We start from the raw sequence: 21343 nt of genomic DNA on the forward strand, positions 1-21343 counted from the left end.
CACAGTCTTCAGCCAATTCAATTCACTCCACATGATATCAAGAAATGGTTGGAGTCATTGGATAGTGCAATGACTATGATCCCTGACAGCATTCTGGTGATAATCCTGAAGACTTGTACTGCAGCTATTCTAGTACAGTTACATCACAAGCATCTATGTAACAATGTGAAAAACTTTACAGATATGTCCAGTAGATAAAAAGCAAGACAAATCTAACCTGGTCAATTATTATCCCATCAATCTACTGTATTTCATCAGTAAAATGAAGGAAGGTGCCATCAACAGTGCTGTCAAGCAGCACCTGCTCAGCAATAACCTGCTTAGTGATGCCTAGTTTGGGCTCCGCCAGTGCTACTCAGCTCCTGACCTCATTACAGCCTTGGTTCAAACATGGACAAAAGAGCTGAATTCCAGAGGTAAGGTGACCGTGACTGCCCTTGACATGAAGGCCACATTCAACAGAGTGTGGCCTCAAGAAGTCCCAGCAAAACCAGAGTCAATGGGAAACGGGGAAAGCTTTCCACTGGTTTAAGTCATAACTGGCACAAAGGAAGATGGTTATGGTTGTTGGAGGTCAGTCTTCTTGTTCTGAGGGCATCTCTGCAGGAGTTCTTCAGAGTAGTGTTCTCGTGCTTCTTCAGTTGCTTTCTTCCATCATAAGATCAGAAGTCAGAATGTTCACTGATGATTGCACGGTGTTCAACATCATTCCTGACTCCTCAGGTACTGAAGCAGTCCATGTTCAAGTGCAGCAAGACCTGGATAGTATCCAGGATAATACTGAAAAGTGGCAAGTAACATTCATGCCACACAAATGACCACCTTCATTAAGAGACAATTTAGCCATCATGACTTGACATTCAATGATGTTTCCTTTGCTGAAAGCCCCACTACCAACACCTGCAAGTTATCATTGACCAGAAACCAAACTGGACAAGCCAAATAAATATAACAGCTTCAAAAGCATGTTAAAGGCTTGGATGTCTGCAGGGAGTAACTCATCTTTTGACTCCCCAAAGCTTGTCTACCATCTAAAAGGGAGGAGCGTGATGGAATACTCCCCACTTGCCTGAATGAGTGCAGTGCCAGTAACTCAAGAGGCTTGATATCATCCAGGACAAAGCAGCCCATTTGATTGGTATCATGTCCACAAATATCCACTCCCTCCACCATCAATAATCAGCAGCAGCAATGTAAATGACCTTCAAGATGAATTGCAGAAATTCACCAAAGATCCTTGGACAGCACCTTTCAAACCCACAACCACTTCCATCTAGAAGGATAAGGACAGTAGATATATGGGAAAACCACACCTACAGGCTCCCCTCCAAGGCACTCAGGCACTATTCCTTTTGTGTTGGGCCAAAATCCTGGAATTCCCTCCTTAATGGTTTTGTGGATCTACCTATAGCAGATGGACTGCAGCGGTTCAAGAAGATGTCTCAGCACCACCTTCTCAAGGGCAACTAGGGTTGGCAGTAAATGTAGGCCCAGCTAACTGCACTCACATTCCATGAGTGAATTAAATATAGAAAATGAAAATTCTGCATTTTGGTACATTACAGTTACAGCAAATGTTAAAATGATTGTTTTAGGAATCTCCTGCAGTAATGATCTAAAATAACTTGTTTTATTACTTTATATGTTCATGAGCTAAAAGGATGAAACCAATGACCAACTGACTGTGTAACCTGGCAGAAACAAGCTAGAGACCAGTTGCATACCTGGCTATTGGAAATTACAAATTGAGAGCTCTTTTCTCAAGTACACTTAATCCATGCCACATACACTGTTAGCAATAATGCATTAAATCTGACATATGCTATCTATTTAAATATTACTACATTCAATTTAAAAAGCAATGTGTTTTTTTGGATACAGCATTGCTTGCAGTTTCCAGTTCACGGTGTCATTCTTGCTTGTTGGATTTAATCTGCGTCATTTTTGATGCAGGCAGCTGTGTGGGCGTCACTGGCCCTGCCACTTTACGTACTGGAGCAGGGAACAGCCCTGTACTTGTATCGTCACCAAAATAAGCCAAATGCTTTGAGACACCTAGTGATTATGAAAAGCGCTGCAAATTACAGAAGGCAACTTTTGATCAGAAAAAGATAGGAAAACGCTTAGGGGCAAGGGAAAAGTACAATACTTGCTTGCTGCAAAATCAGTCTCTTTAGAGTGTTAAAGCTGTGAAACTGGACATATGTGTTATTGGTCCAATGAAAGTATCCAATTTTATTTATCTGCAGATTTAATTTTTAAAATCAAACATTAGTGCCTGCACCAAAATGTCATTGTCATGATCAAACTGAACTTACTGCCTTATGTGCAGCTGTAACTCAGGGCCTTTTCAAGACTATAACCTGGTGTTGTGTGATTTTTTTTAACTTTGTCCACCCCAGTCCCACACTAGCACCTCCAAATCTTGGCTGTGGAGAAGGATATGGAAAGCTATGTAACTTGGGTAAATAAATAGCAATGTCTTGAAAAATGTCTATATTACAGAAGAGGAGATGCTGCAGGTCTTAAAATGCATTAAGGCCTGATCAGGTATATCTCAGAATTTTGTGGGAAGCTAAGGAAGAGATTGCTAGGTCTCTTGCTGTATCATTGACAGCCATGGGGGTGGTGCTGGAAGACTGTAGTTGTGTAGTGCCATTTTTTAAGAAGTGTGATTAGGAAAAACTAGGCAACTACCTGATTCACCATTCATGCCAACTCATGTCCCCACTCACTTCCCTTGACCCCTTATGCTTTCCATGACAACTCCTGACCTCATCCAGCCTCCAAACCTTTTGTAACTTCCATATCAGCTTAATGCCAACTCATGTTCACTCACCTGCCCCACAGTCCCTTAGAGTCGTTATGTCAAGTTAATACCAGCTAACTTCCCTTCCAATACCCTCCATGCCAACAACTACCTCCATCCAACTCCCATGACCCCTTTTCTGGGCAAGCACCAATTCATGTCCCCACAAGCTTTAGTGGTCCTTTACAGCCATCATGCTATTGTAATGCCAACTCATTTCCTCCATCCACCAGTCTTTTTCTTTATACCCTTTGTTCCAACTATCCAAAAATGTAGCATGTGTAAACATCAGGAATCATGTTGAGATGAAGTAGATACAATCTAAATAACTGTTACAGCTTTCAATACATAGATAAATTAATAGATACATTCATGAATTCTTTAAAAGTCCTTAATCCCTTACCATAAAATATCAATTTGCATTCATAACCTTATTTCAGAGACAGCTAACAATTTCATCACCTCATTGAGCTAATAATCAAACTGTGAATGTTGGACATATCCTGCTGAGATAATCGCAGGTTGGGAAAGCAGTTAGTCACTCAGTCTGATCAAATGATAGTGTTTTGGGTTCCGAACTTGAGTGCTCAATGACCAATTGTCTTGTCTTAAATGTAAAGGCCTCAGATCAAGTTCCACTCTGGAACTTGTTGGCTATTAAAGAAATCAGCCACTGTTGTATGCTAGCATGTATCAGTTTCAACCCAGCCTGGGTAAATGGGGAGAGTTTGCAGTAGGAAGGACAACTGGTTACAAATAAATACCAAATCAAGCCAAAAATGACAGCTGACATGGAGTGGATCAAGCAGCATTGTAGCAACCCTATATAACAAGATAACAGTTGAAGGAAGGAGAGAGGGAGATAACAATTGGGTTATGTCAACAATATTAACTACCAGAAGAGATTTGTTTTCAACTTTTAATGACACAGACAGGTTTTTAACAAGTTTTTTTTTCAGGATTGGGAATTTACTTGACTGCTTGACAACTCTACAGGCCTATTTCTATTCACTAGCATTTGTGTGTCCTCCACAGATCTGTGCCTTTCCCATTTGCAGGTTAAGCTTCTTGCTGAAGTGAATTGTGTTTTGACGTTCTCATTTTCATTTTCAATCCTTCCGTGACATCCACCAACTTTATTTCTGCAATCTCCTCTAGCTCTACACCAGCTGAGCTGAGTACTTTTCCTCCAATTCTATCCTCTTGAGCATCACTGATTTCAGTTTCTCCTTTGGTAGCTGTGCCTTCATCTGCCAAGACCCCACTTTCTGCAATTTCCTCCCTAAATCTTTTAGCCTCCCTATTCTCTTTCTTCCTATCTCTTCAGTTAAGCATTCAGTCATTTGCCCTGTTGTCTCTTTATGTTGTTCATTATCAGTTTTTTAATATGACATCCTTGTAAAACATCTTGGGACAATTTACTATGTTCAACACAGTATGTAAGTGGAAATTATTAGAAATACATTTTTTAAGTATTTGCTTTAGCTGTAAATATATTAAATTAAAATGAATATGATTGTTTGAAAAAGAAAGCATTATTGAAACTTTATCCACAAGTTCTTATGAAGGATATATTTTTTGATAAGCTGTTGGCAGTTACATCACTGGCATGGAGCTGTGGGAAAGCAGACCAAAAAAATACACACCTAGAACCTAAAATTATTGGAAAGACTATCAGGCTGAGAATGCACAATTTCCTGATGTGCCATTCAATGAGATGTATTTGTTTTTCAAAAACACAGAAATAGAAAATCTGCTGCATGGTGCCATGAAATTAAAGTGTGTTTGAGGTACAGAGGGATTACACAAGCAGCAAGGTGGCTTTCAATTAAAATTTGCTTACATTAGGATGAACATCGTGTGTCACCTTGTGATTAATGTGTAAGCTTCGGTAATTCCCTCTACATTAGAAATGACTCAAAACCCATTGCCCAATTTTCTTTCTTTTCCTTTTTTGGCGATATAGTAGTAAGATCAAGGAAGTACTAAAGGGGGTCCTTCAGCTTTTTGTATTCAAAGCTTCAAACGTGTTTATGTAGAATAGAGCACATTTAATGAAGTGTCAGTAGTAACTTTGATACAAATTTGAATCATACAATACAGAAGAGGCCCTTCAGGCCATCAAATTTGAGACACAAAAAAAACCTTTAAATCTACACTCGTCTCACTTTCCAGCACTTGGCCACAGTCTTGAATGTTGTGCTATTTCATGAGTTCATCCAAGTATGTTTTAAAGGCTTGTGAGGTTTTTTACTCAGTTTCCCTCCCAGACAGTCCATTCCAGATTTCCGCCACTCTCTGGATAGAAAAATAATTCCTGACTTTCACCATAAAATTATGCTTTCTTTGTTATTGACCCTTCAACTATAGGGAACAGTTGTTTTCTATCCACAATGTCCATGTCTCTCATAAACTAATACATCTCCATCAGGTTGTTCCCCATCCCTTACTCCACCATGTTTTGATCTAAAGAAAACAACCTGAACCTATCCAGCCTCATAGCTGAAATGCTCCATCCCAGGCAACTTCCGAGTCACAGATTGGTCAGATAGGCAGATCAGTGGCAGGTGGAATTTAACCCTGAAAAGTGTGAGGTGATGCATTTTGGGCACAGTAATAAGATAAGGGAACACTCAATGAAGGCAGGACATTTGGAAGCTCAGAGGGATCTTGAGATGTTTGTCCACAGATCCCTGAAGGTTGCAGGACACGCTAATAGGACTGATTAAGAAGGCATATAGGACACTTGTCTGTGTCAGTCATAGCATAGACTGGAAGAGCATGGAGATTATGTTAGAGCTGTACAAAACTTTGGTTGGGCCACAGCTGGAGTACCATGTGCAGTTCTGCTCACCACGCCCTGGGAAGGATGCGATTGCACTGGAGCAGGTGTAGAGAGGATACTCTAGGATGTTGCTTGGGATGGAGCATTTTGGCAAGGAAGAGAGGCTGGATAGATTCAAATTATTTCTGTAGTGATTGTAACTAGGTCAGCCAGCTGGACCTCATAGAGTAGAAGTTCCCTGATTGGGGCTATTGAACTGATCCATCAGGGAGCCCTGGCTGACATATAAAAAGGGTATCAGAGATACTGACAATCTGAACCTGACTCTGAATGAGGCAGTACTGCAGTCAAGGGCTAGCTATGCCTGAATAAAGGGTGACTAGGTGACAGGATACCGGCCTTTGTGGAGTTACTTCATTTTCCTTTAGAGCTGATGTGGGGAGAACCTGTTGGGGTATGAGCCATGGACAGTGTGGATAGAAGGCAGCTGTTCCCTTTAGTTGAAGGACCGATAACAAGTGGGCATAATCTTAAAGTTAAGGACAGAAGGGTTACAGGGAATTTAAGGAAAATCTTTTCACCCAGAGTGGTGAGATCTGGAATGCATTGGAGGGTAATTGAGGTGTGAAACCTCACAACCTTTTACAAATAATTGGGCAAGCATTTGAAACATTCAAAGCTTTGGGCCTAATGTTGGTAAGTGGAATTATTGTAGGTAGCTTGGTGCAGAATTGATGGATTTAATGGCCTCTTCTGTGCTGTTTGACTCTGTGACACTGTATAATATAGGAATTGTTGGTGAGGGCTGTAATCTTCATTCCATCACAAGGCAAGTAAGTCATATATTCCACTCTTACTGCCTTGGAAGTATTTTGAAGTTACCCAGCTTGCTGGCTATATTATCAATGTACCTTCCTTCTGGGAATTCTGGGTTTGGAGATAGGGATACTACCCAATGTACCACAAGACGTTCTATAAAGTCTTAGGCAGGGACTGGGAAAAGAATTTCTGTGGTGACTCTGTAATTTCAAAATGAAAATGTAACAAATCCACAGTTTGAGCTACTTGTTTGACTAGGATCTTAATGTTTTTTTTGATGCAATGCAATTTTAAAAGATTATTCTCTTTGATCTGTTCTACTTAATTGTTGAAAACCTGTAGAAAGTTTCTTCCAAGGCTTCCATTTTAAAATGTCACTCTGAAAATGTCTGCCTGGTAGAACATAGGAAGTGCTCAAGTTCATTTGTTGCTTTATATGGAATTTTCTCTTCCTTCCTCTTGTGAAGTACCTGATCTGTTCCTTCATATTGCGGTGGGAATACCTATTAGTAATAAGTTCGCATTTATTATGCCACCTTATCACATTAATTGTGTTAATCAATTGACAGACACACTGTATTTTGGTTATTTTGACAAATTGAATGAGGCTGGGATATAAAGAATATAAGTAGTTTTTGAAAATTGTTGCAAAGGTAATCAGTAAATATTGTGTTTATATCATTTCTTTTAATTTCACAGGATGGTGATCCTACCCTCCCTCCAGAAAAGCGGAATCAGGTGAGGTATAACCCAACAGAAGGTTGTTTTTGACAAAATTATGTTTACTTTGGCTATAATTACATTTTATAATTAACTGCAACATCAATTCCACAAAAGTGAATGGAACCCAGCATGCAACAAAAGGGAATAAGCCTCACCTAGTTTTCGAAATAAATGCCAGCTGTGATCTAATTTCAGCCCAGTTGATCTCCTAGGATAAAGCATGAGCAATACGTGTCATTGAATGCTCATTGGAGGTGTGCTGATAGAAAAAAATGCAAATTGGCAAAGTAGGGCAACTGAAATGAAATATAGTTAAAAGAAATATTCCAAAAATGAAACAAAGGATTATTTTAAATTTAAAGATAATATCTGGATAGGTATTTGAAATTTCAGAAAACTGTGGTCAATTGTTGTTCAACTTGACAAACTACCAGGAGACTCTGAAACAGGATAACGATCATCTATTTGAGGGAACCCAAGGAGAGTCCTGTCAGTATAAACCATTTCAGCAAAGATCCACACTTTGCAGCTTTTAATGAACAAGTCAAGTATTAAATTCATATCTGATTAGTTCACACCATATGTTGACCAGATGTTCAGGTATTAGTTTATTTATCTTGCACAGTACATATAACAGGCATTGTTTATATTTTACCCAAAAAACATCTTTATCTTTGTTTATAGTATGGCCTATCCGTTTGTCCTGTTTCTGTATATCTGTGGTTCATCAGCTTTGCTTCATATACATTAACTAAAAGCATTTCTGACTGAAAATAATTAATTTTCTTAACTCTTAATTAACTGAAACTGAAACCCCTTCTGCTACCCTGATTGGCCCTTGGTCTGGCAAAAAGTAGCCAATTTAATGTCATGCCTTGTTATGCTCTGTCACCCATCAATACTAACCAAGTATCGAACTTAGTGTTTTCAAGATACTTGGTTATACCATCTATTGTAAGAGAAAGTGAGGATTGCAGATGCTGGAGATCAGAGCTGAAAATGTATTGCTGGAAAAGCGCAGCAGGTCAGGCAGCACCCAAGGAGCAGGAGAATCGACGTTTCGGGCATGAGCCCTTCTTCAGGAATGAGGAAAGTGTCCCAAACAGGCTAAGATAAAAGGTAGGGAGGGGGGACTTGGGGGAGGGGCGTTGGAAATGCGAGAGGTGGAAGGAGGTTAAGGTGAGGGTGATAAGGTGAGGGTGATAGGCAGGAGTGGGGGTGGAGAGCAGAGAGGTCAGGAAGAAGATTGCAGGTTAGGAAGGTGGTGCTGAGTTCGAGAGTTGGGACAGAGACAAGGTGGGGGGAGGGGAAATGAGGAAACTGGAGAAGTCTGAGTTCATCCCTTGTGGTTGGAGGGTTCCTAGGCTGAAGATGAGGTGCTCTTCCTCCAACCGTCATGTTGCTACACTTCCCGCTCCTCCACCCTTGAGCCCCGTCCCTCCAATCACCACCAGGACAGAACCCCACTGGTCCTCACCTACCACCCCACCAACCTCCATATACAGCGTATCATCCATCGCCATTTCCGCCACCTCCAAACGGACCCCACCACCAGGGATATATTTACCTCCCCTCCCCTATCAGCGTTCCGAAAAGACCACTCCCTCCGTGACTCCCTCGTCAGGTCCACACCCCCCATCACCCCAACCGCAACTCCCGGCACCTTCCCCTGCAACCGCAAGAAATGCAAAACTTGCACCCGCACCTCCCCCCTTACTTCCCTCCAAGGCCCCAAGGGATCCTTCCATATCCGCCACAAATTCACCTGCACCTCCACACACATCATTTACTGCATCCGCTGCACCCGATGTGGCCTCCTCTATTTTGGGGAGATAGGCTGCCTACTTGCGGAACATTTCAGAGAACACCTCTGGGACACCCGGACCAACCAACCCAACCACCCCGTGGCTCAACACTTTAACTCCCCCTCCCACTCCACCAAGGACATGCAGGTCCTTGGCCTCCTCCATCGCCAGACCATAGCAACACGACGGTTGGAGGAAGAGCGCCTCATCTTCCGCCTAGGAACCCTCCAACCACAAGGGATGAACTCAGATTTCTCCAGTTTCCTCATTTCTCCTCCCCCCACCTTGTCTCTGTCCCAACCCTCGAACTCAGCACCATCTTCCTAACCTGCAATCTTCTTCCTGACCTCTCCGCCCCCACCCCCTCTCCGGATTATCACCCTCACCTTAACCTCCTTCCATCTATCACATTTCCATAGCCCCTCCCCACCTTTTATCTTAGCCTGCTTGGCACACGTTCCTCATTCCTGAAGTAGGGCTCATGCCCGAAACGTCGATTCTCCTGCTCCTTGGATGCTGCCTGACCTGCTGCACTTTTCCAGCAACACATTTCCAGCCGTATATACTCATGCCTCATGCATTTAGCCCCATATTCTCCTTATCCAATACCCCTTATTTTAGATTTTCATTCATGTCCTTCTGGTGTGGTGACCCAAGTAGGGTAAATATAGAACCAAGAGCAACTGGATGATAACCACAATGTTAGTAATAGCCCTAATTCATAGGTGCATCTGTTTATTTGCTGATCACCACTTTCACAGGTCCTCCCACCAAGTAGTGGTATGTCTGAAGTGTTGCTGTAATGTTCCATGCACTTGCTGGGCCTTAGCTCAAACACCTGTAAAGTATTCAGGCATTTGTAAGATTAGATACAAGGAGATAAACCATGCAGGGTACAGGTAATCATAAAAAAGAATACACTGTTTGACTTTGGGTCTGGATTGTTGTGAGTCAAAATTATATTTTCCTGCAGTGATCATTGGTTAAGATTCACACTATAATCATTGATGAACTGAGGGGAAAAACAGCTTGGAGTCAGTGCCCAGAATGCAGGAGATTCTAAATCTCCTCCTTAAACTTTTCTCTCTCTCCCACAGCACCCACATGCATGTGTAAATGCAAGGATGACACTATAGTGCAAATAATTTTATTCAATATTTCCATAACTAGGAAAAAGCATTCATGTGGCCAGGTGTCAAATAACAAGCAAAGCCCAATAGGGGCAATGTTTATGAGAAAAAGAAGTGAAGAGTGAGGGTAGGGATTAAATGATAATATCCCCTGTACATATCTGTCAGAACGCCTCATCTTCCGCCTCGGAACACTTCAACCCCAGGGCATCAATGTGGACTTCAATAGTTTCCTCATTTTCCCTTCCCCCACCTCACCCTAGTTCCAAACTTCCAGCTCAGCACTGTCCCCATGACTTGTCTGGACTTGTCCGATCTGCCTAGCTCCTTTTCCACCTATCCACTCCACCCTCTCCTCCCTGACCTATCACCTCCATCCCCTCCCCCACTCATCCATTGTACTCTATGCTACTTTCTCCCCACCCCCACCTTCCTCTAGCTTATCTCTCCACACTTCAGGCTCTCTGCCTTTATTCCTGATGAAGGGCTTTTGCCCGAAACGTCGATTTCACTGCACTTTGGATGCTGCCTGAACTGCTGTGCTCTTCCAGCACCACTGATCCAGAATCTGGTTTCCAGCATCTGCAGTCATTGCTTTTACCTCATATCTGTCAGCCAGGGCTCCCTGATTAGCCCAGGTTAACAACCCCAACCGAGATCCACCTGGTTCCTATTACTACAGTTTTCTTCCTCTGTATATTCACTGTTCCTCTCTTGTAGATTTCTACCTGATCTACATTTCCCACTTGAGCTGGTACTTTTGTTAGAAAGACACCGCATGGCTGGTTGTAGCACAGCATCAATTGTTCCCATGCTGTGATAATGCAATAACCAGATATGTGATGTGAGTCAGTCCCACTCCCACCACTGCCACCGGTGCTGATGGCCAGTTGTGCTGCTTCATCTGCCCATAGGCTACTGACTTGGATGGCGTCTGTTTCCTTCTTCTGTGCTTCAATCTTTATCACAGCTGCCTCTATGGTATTCTAGCAGCATTTACTAATTCCTTTAATACTGCCTCATGCTGAACATTTCCCCTTTCCTGAGGTAATATACTCCCCTTCAACTCCATCCTGTCATATAACTGTGTGCTACTGCAAAGGCTTGCCCACGGTTGGTATAAATGTTAGCCCATTGAGGGTGGTAGCATGTTGAGTGTGATCATCTGTACCCACCATTTTCAATTTGTTTTCTATTTCTTATCTCCATCACTCCCAGAGATGTGGATTGTCACTGTCTAGTATGGTATTGACCACCGACAGATCATCTCACTCAATAACAATCACTTACAAAATTACCCTTATTCCTGATTCTTGGTATTTGGGCACATAGACTTTAAATACCAAATCAAATTGGCTTAAAATATCTTCGTTCTCTTTTTCTTAAATTGTATCCTACTTGTTGATATTCCTTACTGTTCCTGTGATATTTTAGAGTCATAGAGTCACCGAGCACAGAAATAGATACTTTGGTCAAACTCATGCATGCTAACAAAGTTTCCTAAACTGAACTAGTCCCACTTCCATGCATTTGGCCCAGATCCCTTTAAACTTTTCCTTTCCATGACCTGTCCAAATTTTTTGAAATGTTGTTGTTGTACTGGCCTCTATCACTTCATCTGGCAGCTCGCTCCAAATACGCATCATCCTCTGTTTGAAAAAGTGGCCCTTCAGCTCCCTTCTAAATCTCTCCCCGTTCGCTTGGAATCTATGCTGTCTAATATTGGACCACAACCTGGGGAAAAGATCCTGGCTATTCACTTTATCACGCCCCTCATGATTTTATAAATCTCCATAAGGTCACCCCTCAGTCTCATCCACTCCATGGAAAATAGTCCCAGCCTCTCCTTATAACACAAATCCTCCATTCTTGGCAACATTCTTGTAAATCATTTCTGCACCCTCTCCGGTTTATTAACTTCCTTCCCATAGCAGGGCAACCAGAATTATATGCAGTACTCCAAATGTGGCCATAACATGACATCCCAAATCCTGTACTCAATGCTCTGACCAATGAAGGGATGTGTGCCAAACGCTTTCTTCACCACCCTGTCTACCTGTGACACCACTTGCAAGGAATTATGTACCTGCACCCCTAACTCTCTCTGTTCTACAACACCTGCTGGGACCCTGCCATTAACTGTGTAAGTCCTGCCCTGGTTTGTCTTACCAAAGTATTTTTTTAAATTAAACATTGTCACCATCTTCTAATTTGGTAAACACAGAAGCAAGATACTCATTTAGTATCTCTGTCATATCATTCGGGCGGCATGGTGGTTCAGTGGTTAGCACTGCTGCTTCACAGCATCAGGGACCTGGGTTCAATTCCAGCCTCAGGCAACTGTCTGTGTGGCGTGTGCACATTCTCCCCGTGTCTGCATGGGTTTCCGCTGGGTGTTTCAGTTTCCTCCCTCAATCCAAACATGCACAGATTAGTTGAATTGACCATGCTAAATTGCCCATAGTGTTAGGGAAATGGGTCTGGGTCGGTTATTCTTCAGGGGGTCAGTATGGACTTGTTGGACCGAAGGGCCTGTTTCCACACTGTAGGGAATCTAATCTAAAACCATTTCCTTCAGTGACCAACCTACCCTGCTTGTTCTTTATGGGCTCCACTCTATTCTTCACTGACCTTTTACTACTAATATGTTTGAAGAACATTTTACTGTTTGTTTCAACATAGCCTGCCATCCTTTCACAAGCTTCCTCTTTGCCTTCCTTATTTCAGCCTCTGCTGTATTTGAGATACTCTTTCTGATTTTAGTTGATGCTATTCTTCTTTATCTTCCTTATTTTTTAATCAATATCCTTCATTATTCAGGATACTATACCTTTGGACATCTCATATTTATTTCTCACGGGTATGTACCTAACTTGCACTCTCTTCATGTCTTCTGAAAGTTTCTGATTTCTCATTCATCGTTTTATCCACCCAAGCGTGTTTCCAATTAACCTACTCCCGTTCAACTTTCAGACCCCTAAAGTGTGCCCTTTTATAACTTTCTCCCATTTATACTAACCTTCTATGCACTTTCCTTTCATTTACAATCCCAGAATTCCTACAGTGTGGAAGCATGCCACTTGTCCCATTGAGCCCACATGACCCTGTGAAGAGCATCCCACCCAGATCCTTCCCTCTATCCTCTAATTCCACATTTGCCACAGCTAATCCACCTAACCCACACATCTTTGGACTGTGGGAGGAAACCGGAGCACCCGGAGGGAACACACTTAGACATAGGGAGAATGTCTGTGTGGAGTTTGCCCGAGTCTGAAATTGAACACAGTTCCCTGATGCTGTGAGGCAGCACTGAGACACCATGCTGCCTCAGATGGTGAGGATGACACAGAGTGATAGAGATAGGTTAAGCAATTGGCTAAAGTGCTTGCCGCTGTGAGGCAGCAGTGCTAACCACTGAGCCACTGGACTGCCCCTGGTTAGGAATTAACCAATGTAAACCCCAAATTTGTATGTTCAGTTGAATTACATGCAATAAGTTATTCCAGGTTCTCAAAACAAATCATATTTACTGATTCATGAATAACACAAATAACTGTAGATGCTGGAAAGCTGAAACAAAAACAGAAATTGCTGGAAAAACTCAGCAAATCTGGCAGCATCTGTGGAGAGAAGTGTCAAGTCCAATGACCCTTCCTCAGAACTTATACTAGCTGGGAAAAGATGATGTTGATGCTGATGATGCGCATTACGGGGAGCAGTGTGGAAAGGAGTGAAAGGATAGGTGGAGATGGAACCCAGAGCAAGAGAAAGGAGATTATGCAGATAAAGAATAGTTGATAATAAGCCAGGAAAGGAGAAAACCTGAAAATGGGGACAATAAGTAGATTAAAATAGATTTGCTGTGCTAAATGCATCCCATGTCATGACAGAACTAGTTTGAGAGAAGGGAAAGGACATGGAAGGAGGTGCTCAGGCTCTAAAAGAATCAAACTTGATATTGAATCCTGAAGACTGCAGAGTCCCCAAGCACAAGTTGAGATGCTGTTCTTCCAGCTTGTGCAGAGCCTCACTGCAGCAGTCTCCTCTCTCAAAAACATCTTTTATGTATTTTCTTCAGACATTCTCCCACCCTTTGTGGCCTCAATTTCCTGACCAGTGTGCCTTTTGGCTCATGTTACCAGATTTAAGGGATCTGATATGTCCTTATGGACTGACGGTGTGATTCTACCCCTTTACCCACGACCTCTTGCCCTGAGCCCTCCTTCAGATTCTTTGGATCCCATTCACATCACTCTGGTGCAGCTCTCCCCTAATGATGCAGGGGAACCTAAAACATACTCATCCTGCATGCAGCACCGATCCCAAGGAAGTGACACAAGAATCCCCCAAGCTGCACTAGGTACTCTTGTCAGTCACATTTGAAAAACTGCCAGGGGACTCAGAAACAGGATGACAATAATATATTCGAAAGAACAGAAGGAGAGCCCCCTTATTAGCATATCCCAACTCTGCAAACTGGTTTCCAGCTTCTTTAATCAACAAGTCAAATATTAAATTTCTCTCTGATGGATTCACACATATTGTTGGCCAAATGTCCGGATGTTGGGTTATTCATTTCCTGTGGTACACAAAGCAGGCAATGTTTGTATTTTGCTTGGCTGATGGTGTGGACTATCCTTTGTCCTGTTTCAGTACCTCAATGGCTCATCAGCTTTGACTGAGTTACTTAAACCAAAATAATTTCTGACTGAAAATTTAGCCCTTAACTAACTGAAACTGATTCATCCACTTTCAGTCTAAACAGTAAACTTTTAATGCTACTTTCTAGATAAGGATTGCAACCAAAACAGTCATGGAAGCCAGTTGGCATGTTGCATTAATTTGTCGTTTTCTTGCTTTTTTAACAAAAAAAAAGTACCTTTTGGACTGGAGCAAATACATCAAACCTTTATTTAATCCTATTTGCCACAGGCCACTTAATACAAGTGAATTTGTTTTTTAAGCTTAACGCCTGATGTGATTTAAGTTTTACAAGCAAGTTAAATGAAGCAGGTTTAACAAATGTTGAACAATAAATGCTTAGCAACAAGTTCTTGACATTGTGTTTATCGTTCTGTTGATCTCTTTCCGTGGTAAATGAATTAAATGAATCATATTGGTGCCGATTTTCGCCTGTGAAGATAATGAATCAACTTAGAAGTTGAATACTTGAAACAGAACAAGATAATTTTATAGGTGAGATAGTTTATAATGTGGAAGTAAATATGATCATCTGTATTTCTTTATACAGGCAAACCTTGCACAACTACTGAGTAGTTCTCGAGAGCGGAATAAACAGCTGACAGAGGACATTAAAGAACTCCAGCAGAGACTGACTGAGGCACAGGGTGATAATAAGGTATAATTGATGACGATGGGTTAGCATTGGGGGTTGTGAGAAGAAGGAGAAAATCTTGACTGCTTGAGATAAAGGGAGACGGGGAAGAAAATCTTCAAAGCACAAAAATAGTGAAACATGAACTAAAGTAACACAAGTTTGCATATGTGATAAATTAATGGTTCATGTAGTGAACCAAAGGTGAAAAGTAAATAATTGTACTTTTGCAAATGATCAAAATGTTCTGGTTAGTATGTTTTTCTTAGTAGGGACAGTTTGCATTTCAGCTGAATAGACACACCCATTGACTTGTTCTGAACTGTCAGAAATTCACAATTTATTGCCTGATATTTGAGTGTTTATAAGACACTATAGGTGTGGATTTCTAAGATGTGGTACTGATGATCACAGATGACTTGTACGTTGATGGAATGCAACTTATCTCTCTTGATGAAGTTAAATATGCATTGAAATGTGCTCTCAACGTGTACAGTTAATGGCACGCTGCACCTGAAGGATGCCAGTAACGTCGTCAGAGCCTACTGCCAAGGCTGCAGAACTGACTTTGTTTCGAGGAAATGAGATAAAATGATGTGATCTGTCACAGATTGCATTGAAAACAGCCTTGATCCACTTATGGGTCAAAGATTATGAGAGAACACACAGATTGCCATCGAATGCTTGGAAGCAGTAAGTGCATTGAGTTTAGTGTGGCAGTCACCTGACCAGCCATCTCTTCGGGTGATAGGTCCTACTCTAGCAATTGGCACAGTTCAGTGATGAGTGTGTGCCCCACCCATCTGGAGGATATAGCACTGACGATGATAGGCCTCCTGTACTTTCTTTGCATCCTAAAGGGAGCTTCAGCATCAGCCTCTTAATATGGAAGCTGTTCAGCTGACACTGGAGGTCACTGCTGGTCCTACTCTTGCTGATGGATTTGTTCCTGTTCAATTTCTCTGCAACTTTGTTGTACAGCAGGCATAGCAATGATAACTCCTGCTGTGGCTGGATCCATTGGTCACAATTTCAATGAACCTGTCTGGGGAATGTTAGAAACAGAACAAGCTCTTAATAATGTGAGCAGTCAGCATTCGTATCACATACAAATGACGATGGCTTTGAGTAATATACCACATATTGGGACAGGGAGAGTCATGGAATGTCTCACATGGATCTTTGACATAGCGGACCTTATTGCAATGACTGCAGACCAAGCCATGCTAAACTCACATGATGTGACACGTGATATGTCTAATGCCAGGCTCTGAGGACAGGGAGTGCATATATTCACTGCCATGAGATGTTAGTTAGTCAAGCAGGAGGCTGGAAGAACACAACAAGCCAGACAGCACCAGGAGGTGGAGAAGTCAATGTTTCAGGCATAACCCTTCTTCAGGACTGTGAGTGGGTGTAAGGGGAGCTGCAAATAAAGGGGGGAAGTAGCGGAGGGTTTTGGGTGGGGGAGGGTGCGGAATGGTGAGGTAGAGATATGTGAAGACAGGTAGAGGGTACAACCTGGTTGGTCAATAGGAGGAATGAATCCGGTTGGTAGCTGGAAGGGTCAGTCAGGGGAGTGGAAGGGTGGGGGAGGGGCTGGGAAGGGAGTTAGAAGATGGGAAGGGAGGTTATTTGAAATTGGAGAACTCAATCTTGAGTCTTCCAGGTCGTAGGCTGCCCAAGCGGAAAATGAGATGTTGTTCTTCCAATTTGTGGTCTGATTCGCTGTGGCAATGATGGAGGCCAAGGATGCTCATGTCAGATATGGAGTGGGAAGGGGAATTAAAATGGCTGGTGACTGGGAGGTCAGGTTAGCCCCTACAGGCGTGGCTGAGATGCTCGGCAAAATGTGCCTTAGGTTTACATTTAGTCTCCCTGATATAGAGAAGACCACATTTAGAGCACCAGTTACAGTAAACTAGGTTGGAGGAGAGGCAGGTGAATCTCTGTCTCACTTGGAAGGACTGTTTGAGGCCCTGGATGGAGGTGAGGGTGGAGGTGTGCTGGCAGGTTTTGCATCTTTTCCGGTTGCAGGGGAAGCTACCTGGGGGTTCGGAGGGGTTGGCGGGAAGAGTGATGCAAACCAACTATTGGTGAAGGGAACAGTCCTTGTGGAAGGCAGAGAGGGCTGGGGAGGGGAAAATGTTCTTGGTGGTGGGGTCTAGTTGGAGTTGGCGGAAGTGTTTGAGGATGAAGTGTTGTATACAGGGACTGGTGGGAAGGTAGGTGAGGAAAAAGGGGGTCCTTGTCTTTATTGCATTTAGACGGGGGATGTGGGGGATTTAGAGCAGTGGAGCGGGAATGAAGAAGGTGCGGTGGAGGGCTGTCTGGATGACAGATGAGATGTTAGTGGCTAATGTCCAAGTTGGAGCCCCAGAGAAATAAGCGATGAGCTGTAGCCACCAACATGATTTTCATGTTGGAAATTGTTACTGTCCAGTTTCATAGAAAAATACAGTACAGAAGAAGCCCTTTGGACCATCAAATCTGTACCCTCAAAAATACACTACTAACGATAATCCCACTCCCTGCAAGTTTTTATCTTGGTTGTGGGTGAAAGAGAAATGCAGCTCACTGAGATGAGATTAAATGAATGGCTTGCAAATGGATGCTAATAGGCATCTTCCTACTCACTAGCAAAATTTTGTCTTGCTTTTCAATATTTAGCTGCAGAATCCCCCTTCATTCCCTCACCAGGCCTCTCTAGCTGAGTCCTCCTCATTTAACTTCAGCCTGGAGTTGCTGCAGTACCAGCACTGACCACCATTTGTGGTGGCATAACGGAGAACTGCGAGCTTCTGATTGGTCACAGTTCCTGAAGGTAGGATAGCCATCCTTAACATGATAAAGACCCCAACTCACCAGGTAAATTCCTGACTGATGCTGCATTAGGCCTGTGGTGTTCTGCAGCTAGTGTTTCCAGGCTCATCATTGTGCTAAGCAATAGGTTCCACCCCATGAAGAACTTTATGAAGAATAGGTAAATATAGCAACTAATTTGCACTCAGCAATCTCCCACAAACAGCTATGTGATGATGACCAAGTAATCTGTTTTTCTGATGTTGCTAGAGGAATAAATATAGGCAACGGCACCAAGGACAGCTGAAATAAATCAAAAAAGAGTGGATGCTGAAACAAAAAAAGAAATTGCTGGAGAAACCCGACAGGTCTGGCAGTATCTGTGAATAGAAAGCAGAATTCACATTTCTACTTCAGTGATCTTTCCCTAGAACTGATAGAAGCTAGGAAAAGATGGTGTTTATGATATCAGGGGATGGGGTGGAAAAAGTGGATAGGTAGAGAGAGAAATACAGTCAGGCAGAGAAAGGGATGGTTGATAATAAGCTAGGGAAGGAGAAAAGCTAATATTGAGCATTGGCTGTGTAGAAAGCAGCCCATATCTTAATAGGGTCTAGGGTGTGGGGTGGGTAAAGGGCATGGAAGGAGATGTATCAGGTCCTAAAATTATTGAACTTTTGATATTGAGTCCTAAAGGCTACAGAGTCTCCAAGTGGAAGATGAGATGCTATTCTTCCAGCTTGCACTGAGCTTCGCTGGAGTACTGCAGCAAGCCTGAGACAGATGACCAGAAGCTTGGTTCAAGAAGTAGGTTTTGAGTAACATCTTAAAGATAGAAATAGAGAGGCAAAGAAGTTAGTGAGGGAGAATAGGGTTGAGGGTACTGAACCAGATGCTAATGTAGTTCAGTGAGTGAAGGGGTGAAGGTCCAACAGGGAGTCAGTATGAGTTAGGATGCAGGCAACCCAGTGGATACTGACCATGCTTAATGGTCCTTTCATACCAATTACCAGTTGCCACAATTTTCTTTCCAGCCCTCTTCAGCACCACAAGATATATAGCCCATGGGATTGTTCATTAATACTTCCCTTCTCAAATACCTTACCACATTAAATTCAAAATCTTCTAGGATTCTGAATGTATTAAAATCAATATGTTATTAATTTAATAACAATACTAATTTATCTTCAGTAAATTCTTTGTCACTTTGTCCTTCAAGTGCTCTTGTAGTGCCATTTTGTTGAAAGTACTTTATAATATAATTCTTAGTACCTTTAAGTAAACTAATCTCCAAGTTGCCCTTTATTATTCTAATATCCCTTTTAACTTGCTTTAGTAATTTATTTTGCTCATCCTGGGTTTTTGTTTCCTCTGTTTTTAAGCATTATCATTTTGGAACAATATATTTAACTATTACTTATGCAGGTTTCTTCTGGTTAAATATTTATTTTAGGAAGTCAGAAATATTGTTCTAAAAGTCTCTATTCTCCCTTGACTAAACTGTCTTTAGTTTGTGGGTATGCAATGGTTATGTCATGGGACTAGTAATCCAGAAACCCAGGCTAATGCTCTGAAAAATATATTGTCATAGCTTGCAGCTGTGAGTGGAATTTAAATTCAATTAATACATTGGGTAATAAAACTTAGTCTTTGTAAGGATAAGTATGAAACTATTGTGGATTGTCATAAAAATCTGACAGGTTTACTAATGCTGTTTAAGAACAAAAATCCTTAGCTGCTCTGGCCTACATGTGACTCCAGGCCCACAGGAATTTGGTTGACTCTCAATTGGCCTGTGAATTAGCCATTGGATATGGCAGTACAGTGGTATGAATTCAGGAAGCATATTCCTGAAAATCCTTAACATTGATTTCAGACACCGTGATGTTTCATGGTATCAGATCAAACACAGACAAGGAAACATCCTGCTGTTTATCAAATACTGTGCTCCCACCTCAACTGATGGATCAGTATTGGTCTATTGTGAATACTTGAAGGAAGCATTGAGAGGTGCAAGGTCACAGGGTGTACCCTGGTTTGGGGTCTTCAAAGTCCATCATCAAGACTAGATACCAATGTTATTAGAACCACTACTGAACAAGTTGGCTAAGTTCTAAAGGACATTGCTGCTAGACCAGGCCTGTAGTAGATAATGAGGCAACCACATTATCTTGAAAGATAAAGCTACTTGGCTTTGTTCTCACCAACTTATGTGGGTGCACCTGGCCATGCCAGTATTAGCAGCAGTGACCATGAAAGAATCCTGTGGAGAGAAAATCCTATGTTCCCTTCATCTTGCTGTATGGCATTACCACTGTGGATATGGAATAGATTTCAAGCAGATCGAGCAACTAGAAAACATCTTCTGTAGTATGCTCTGTTTTCAAGGTCCTTTGTTTTGGACAATCTCACCAGAGGAAACAGTTTTTCGCTACCTATCTATAAAGTCTGCTTATCATCTTAAACAGCTCAGTTAGATATTTTTAGTTTTTTTTTCAATACACTGTGGATAAAGTCACCCTAGTCTTATCACACCACAGGGCTGCTCTCTCATTAGAGAAAGAACCACTTTAACCTGAGGGTCACCACACTTCTGACACTGGGAGAGATTGAGGGAATCCTTCATGGTGAGTGTAACTAGTGAAGGAATTGAACCCACACTGTTGGCATCATGCTGCATTACAGACCAGCTGTCTAGCCAACTGAGCCAACCAGCCTTCTAAGGGATACCGCTAGTCCAGTCATCTTAAATCAACCAGATGGCCCTGATATAATTCTGATAATCTATACTGTGTATCTTCCACTCTGAATTGTGACACCAAGAACTGAATTGAGTATTCAAAGGGAGGGTCAAACCAGAGCTCTATATATTGTGATCCTTTACTTTTTCTGTTCTTTTTTTTATATAGACTGGTTTACATTTTTAAAAGGAATCTAAAGATTTTTCTTCCCATTTGTTTTCATTTGGTCTCTTCATGGTCAGCTGAGGTCACGTGAATGGACCTCAATAGATTGTTCTGTCATGATTCTAACCTTACTTTGCTTGGCGATTGAAACTGGGACTAATGACACCACACTCATTCAGTCTGAGATTAACAGCTATACACTCAGCAGTGTGGTCATCAGGAGTCTCTC

General features: G+C 42.1%; 1 protein-coding gene across 1 annotated transcript in view; it reads left to right on the forward strand.

Moving 5' to 3' along the window:
* Positions 1 to 21343, forward strand: part of ccdc149a (coiled-coil domain containing 149a) — a 136045-nt gene that overhangs the window by 40626 nt on the left and 74076 nt on the right. Inside the window, exons 3-4 of the mRNA XM_060826638.1 lie at positions 7113 to 7151; positions 15323 to 15430. Coding sequence (XP_060682621.1) covers positions 7113 to 7151; positions 15323 to 15430 — 147 coding nt within the window. The remainder of the gene's footprint in view (positions 1 to 7112; positions 7152 to 15322; positions 15431 to 21343) is intronic.

This window comes from Hemiscyllium ocellatum, chromosome 1 (assembly GCF_020745735.1).
Source record: "Hemiscyllium ocellatum isolate sHemOce1 chromosome 1, sHemOce1.pat.X.cur, whole genome shotgun sequence".
NCBI lineage: Eukaryota > Metazoa > Chordata > Chondrichthyes > Orectolobiformes > Hemiscylliidae > Hemiscyllium > Hemiscyllium ocellatum.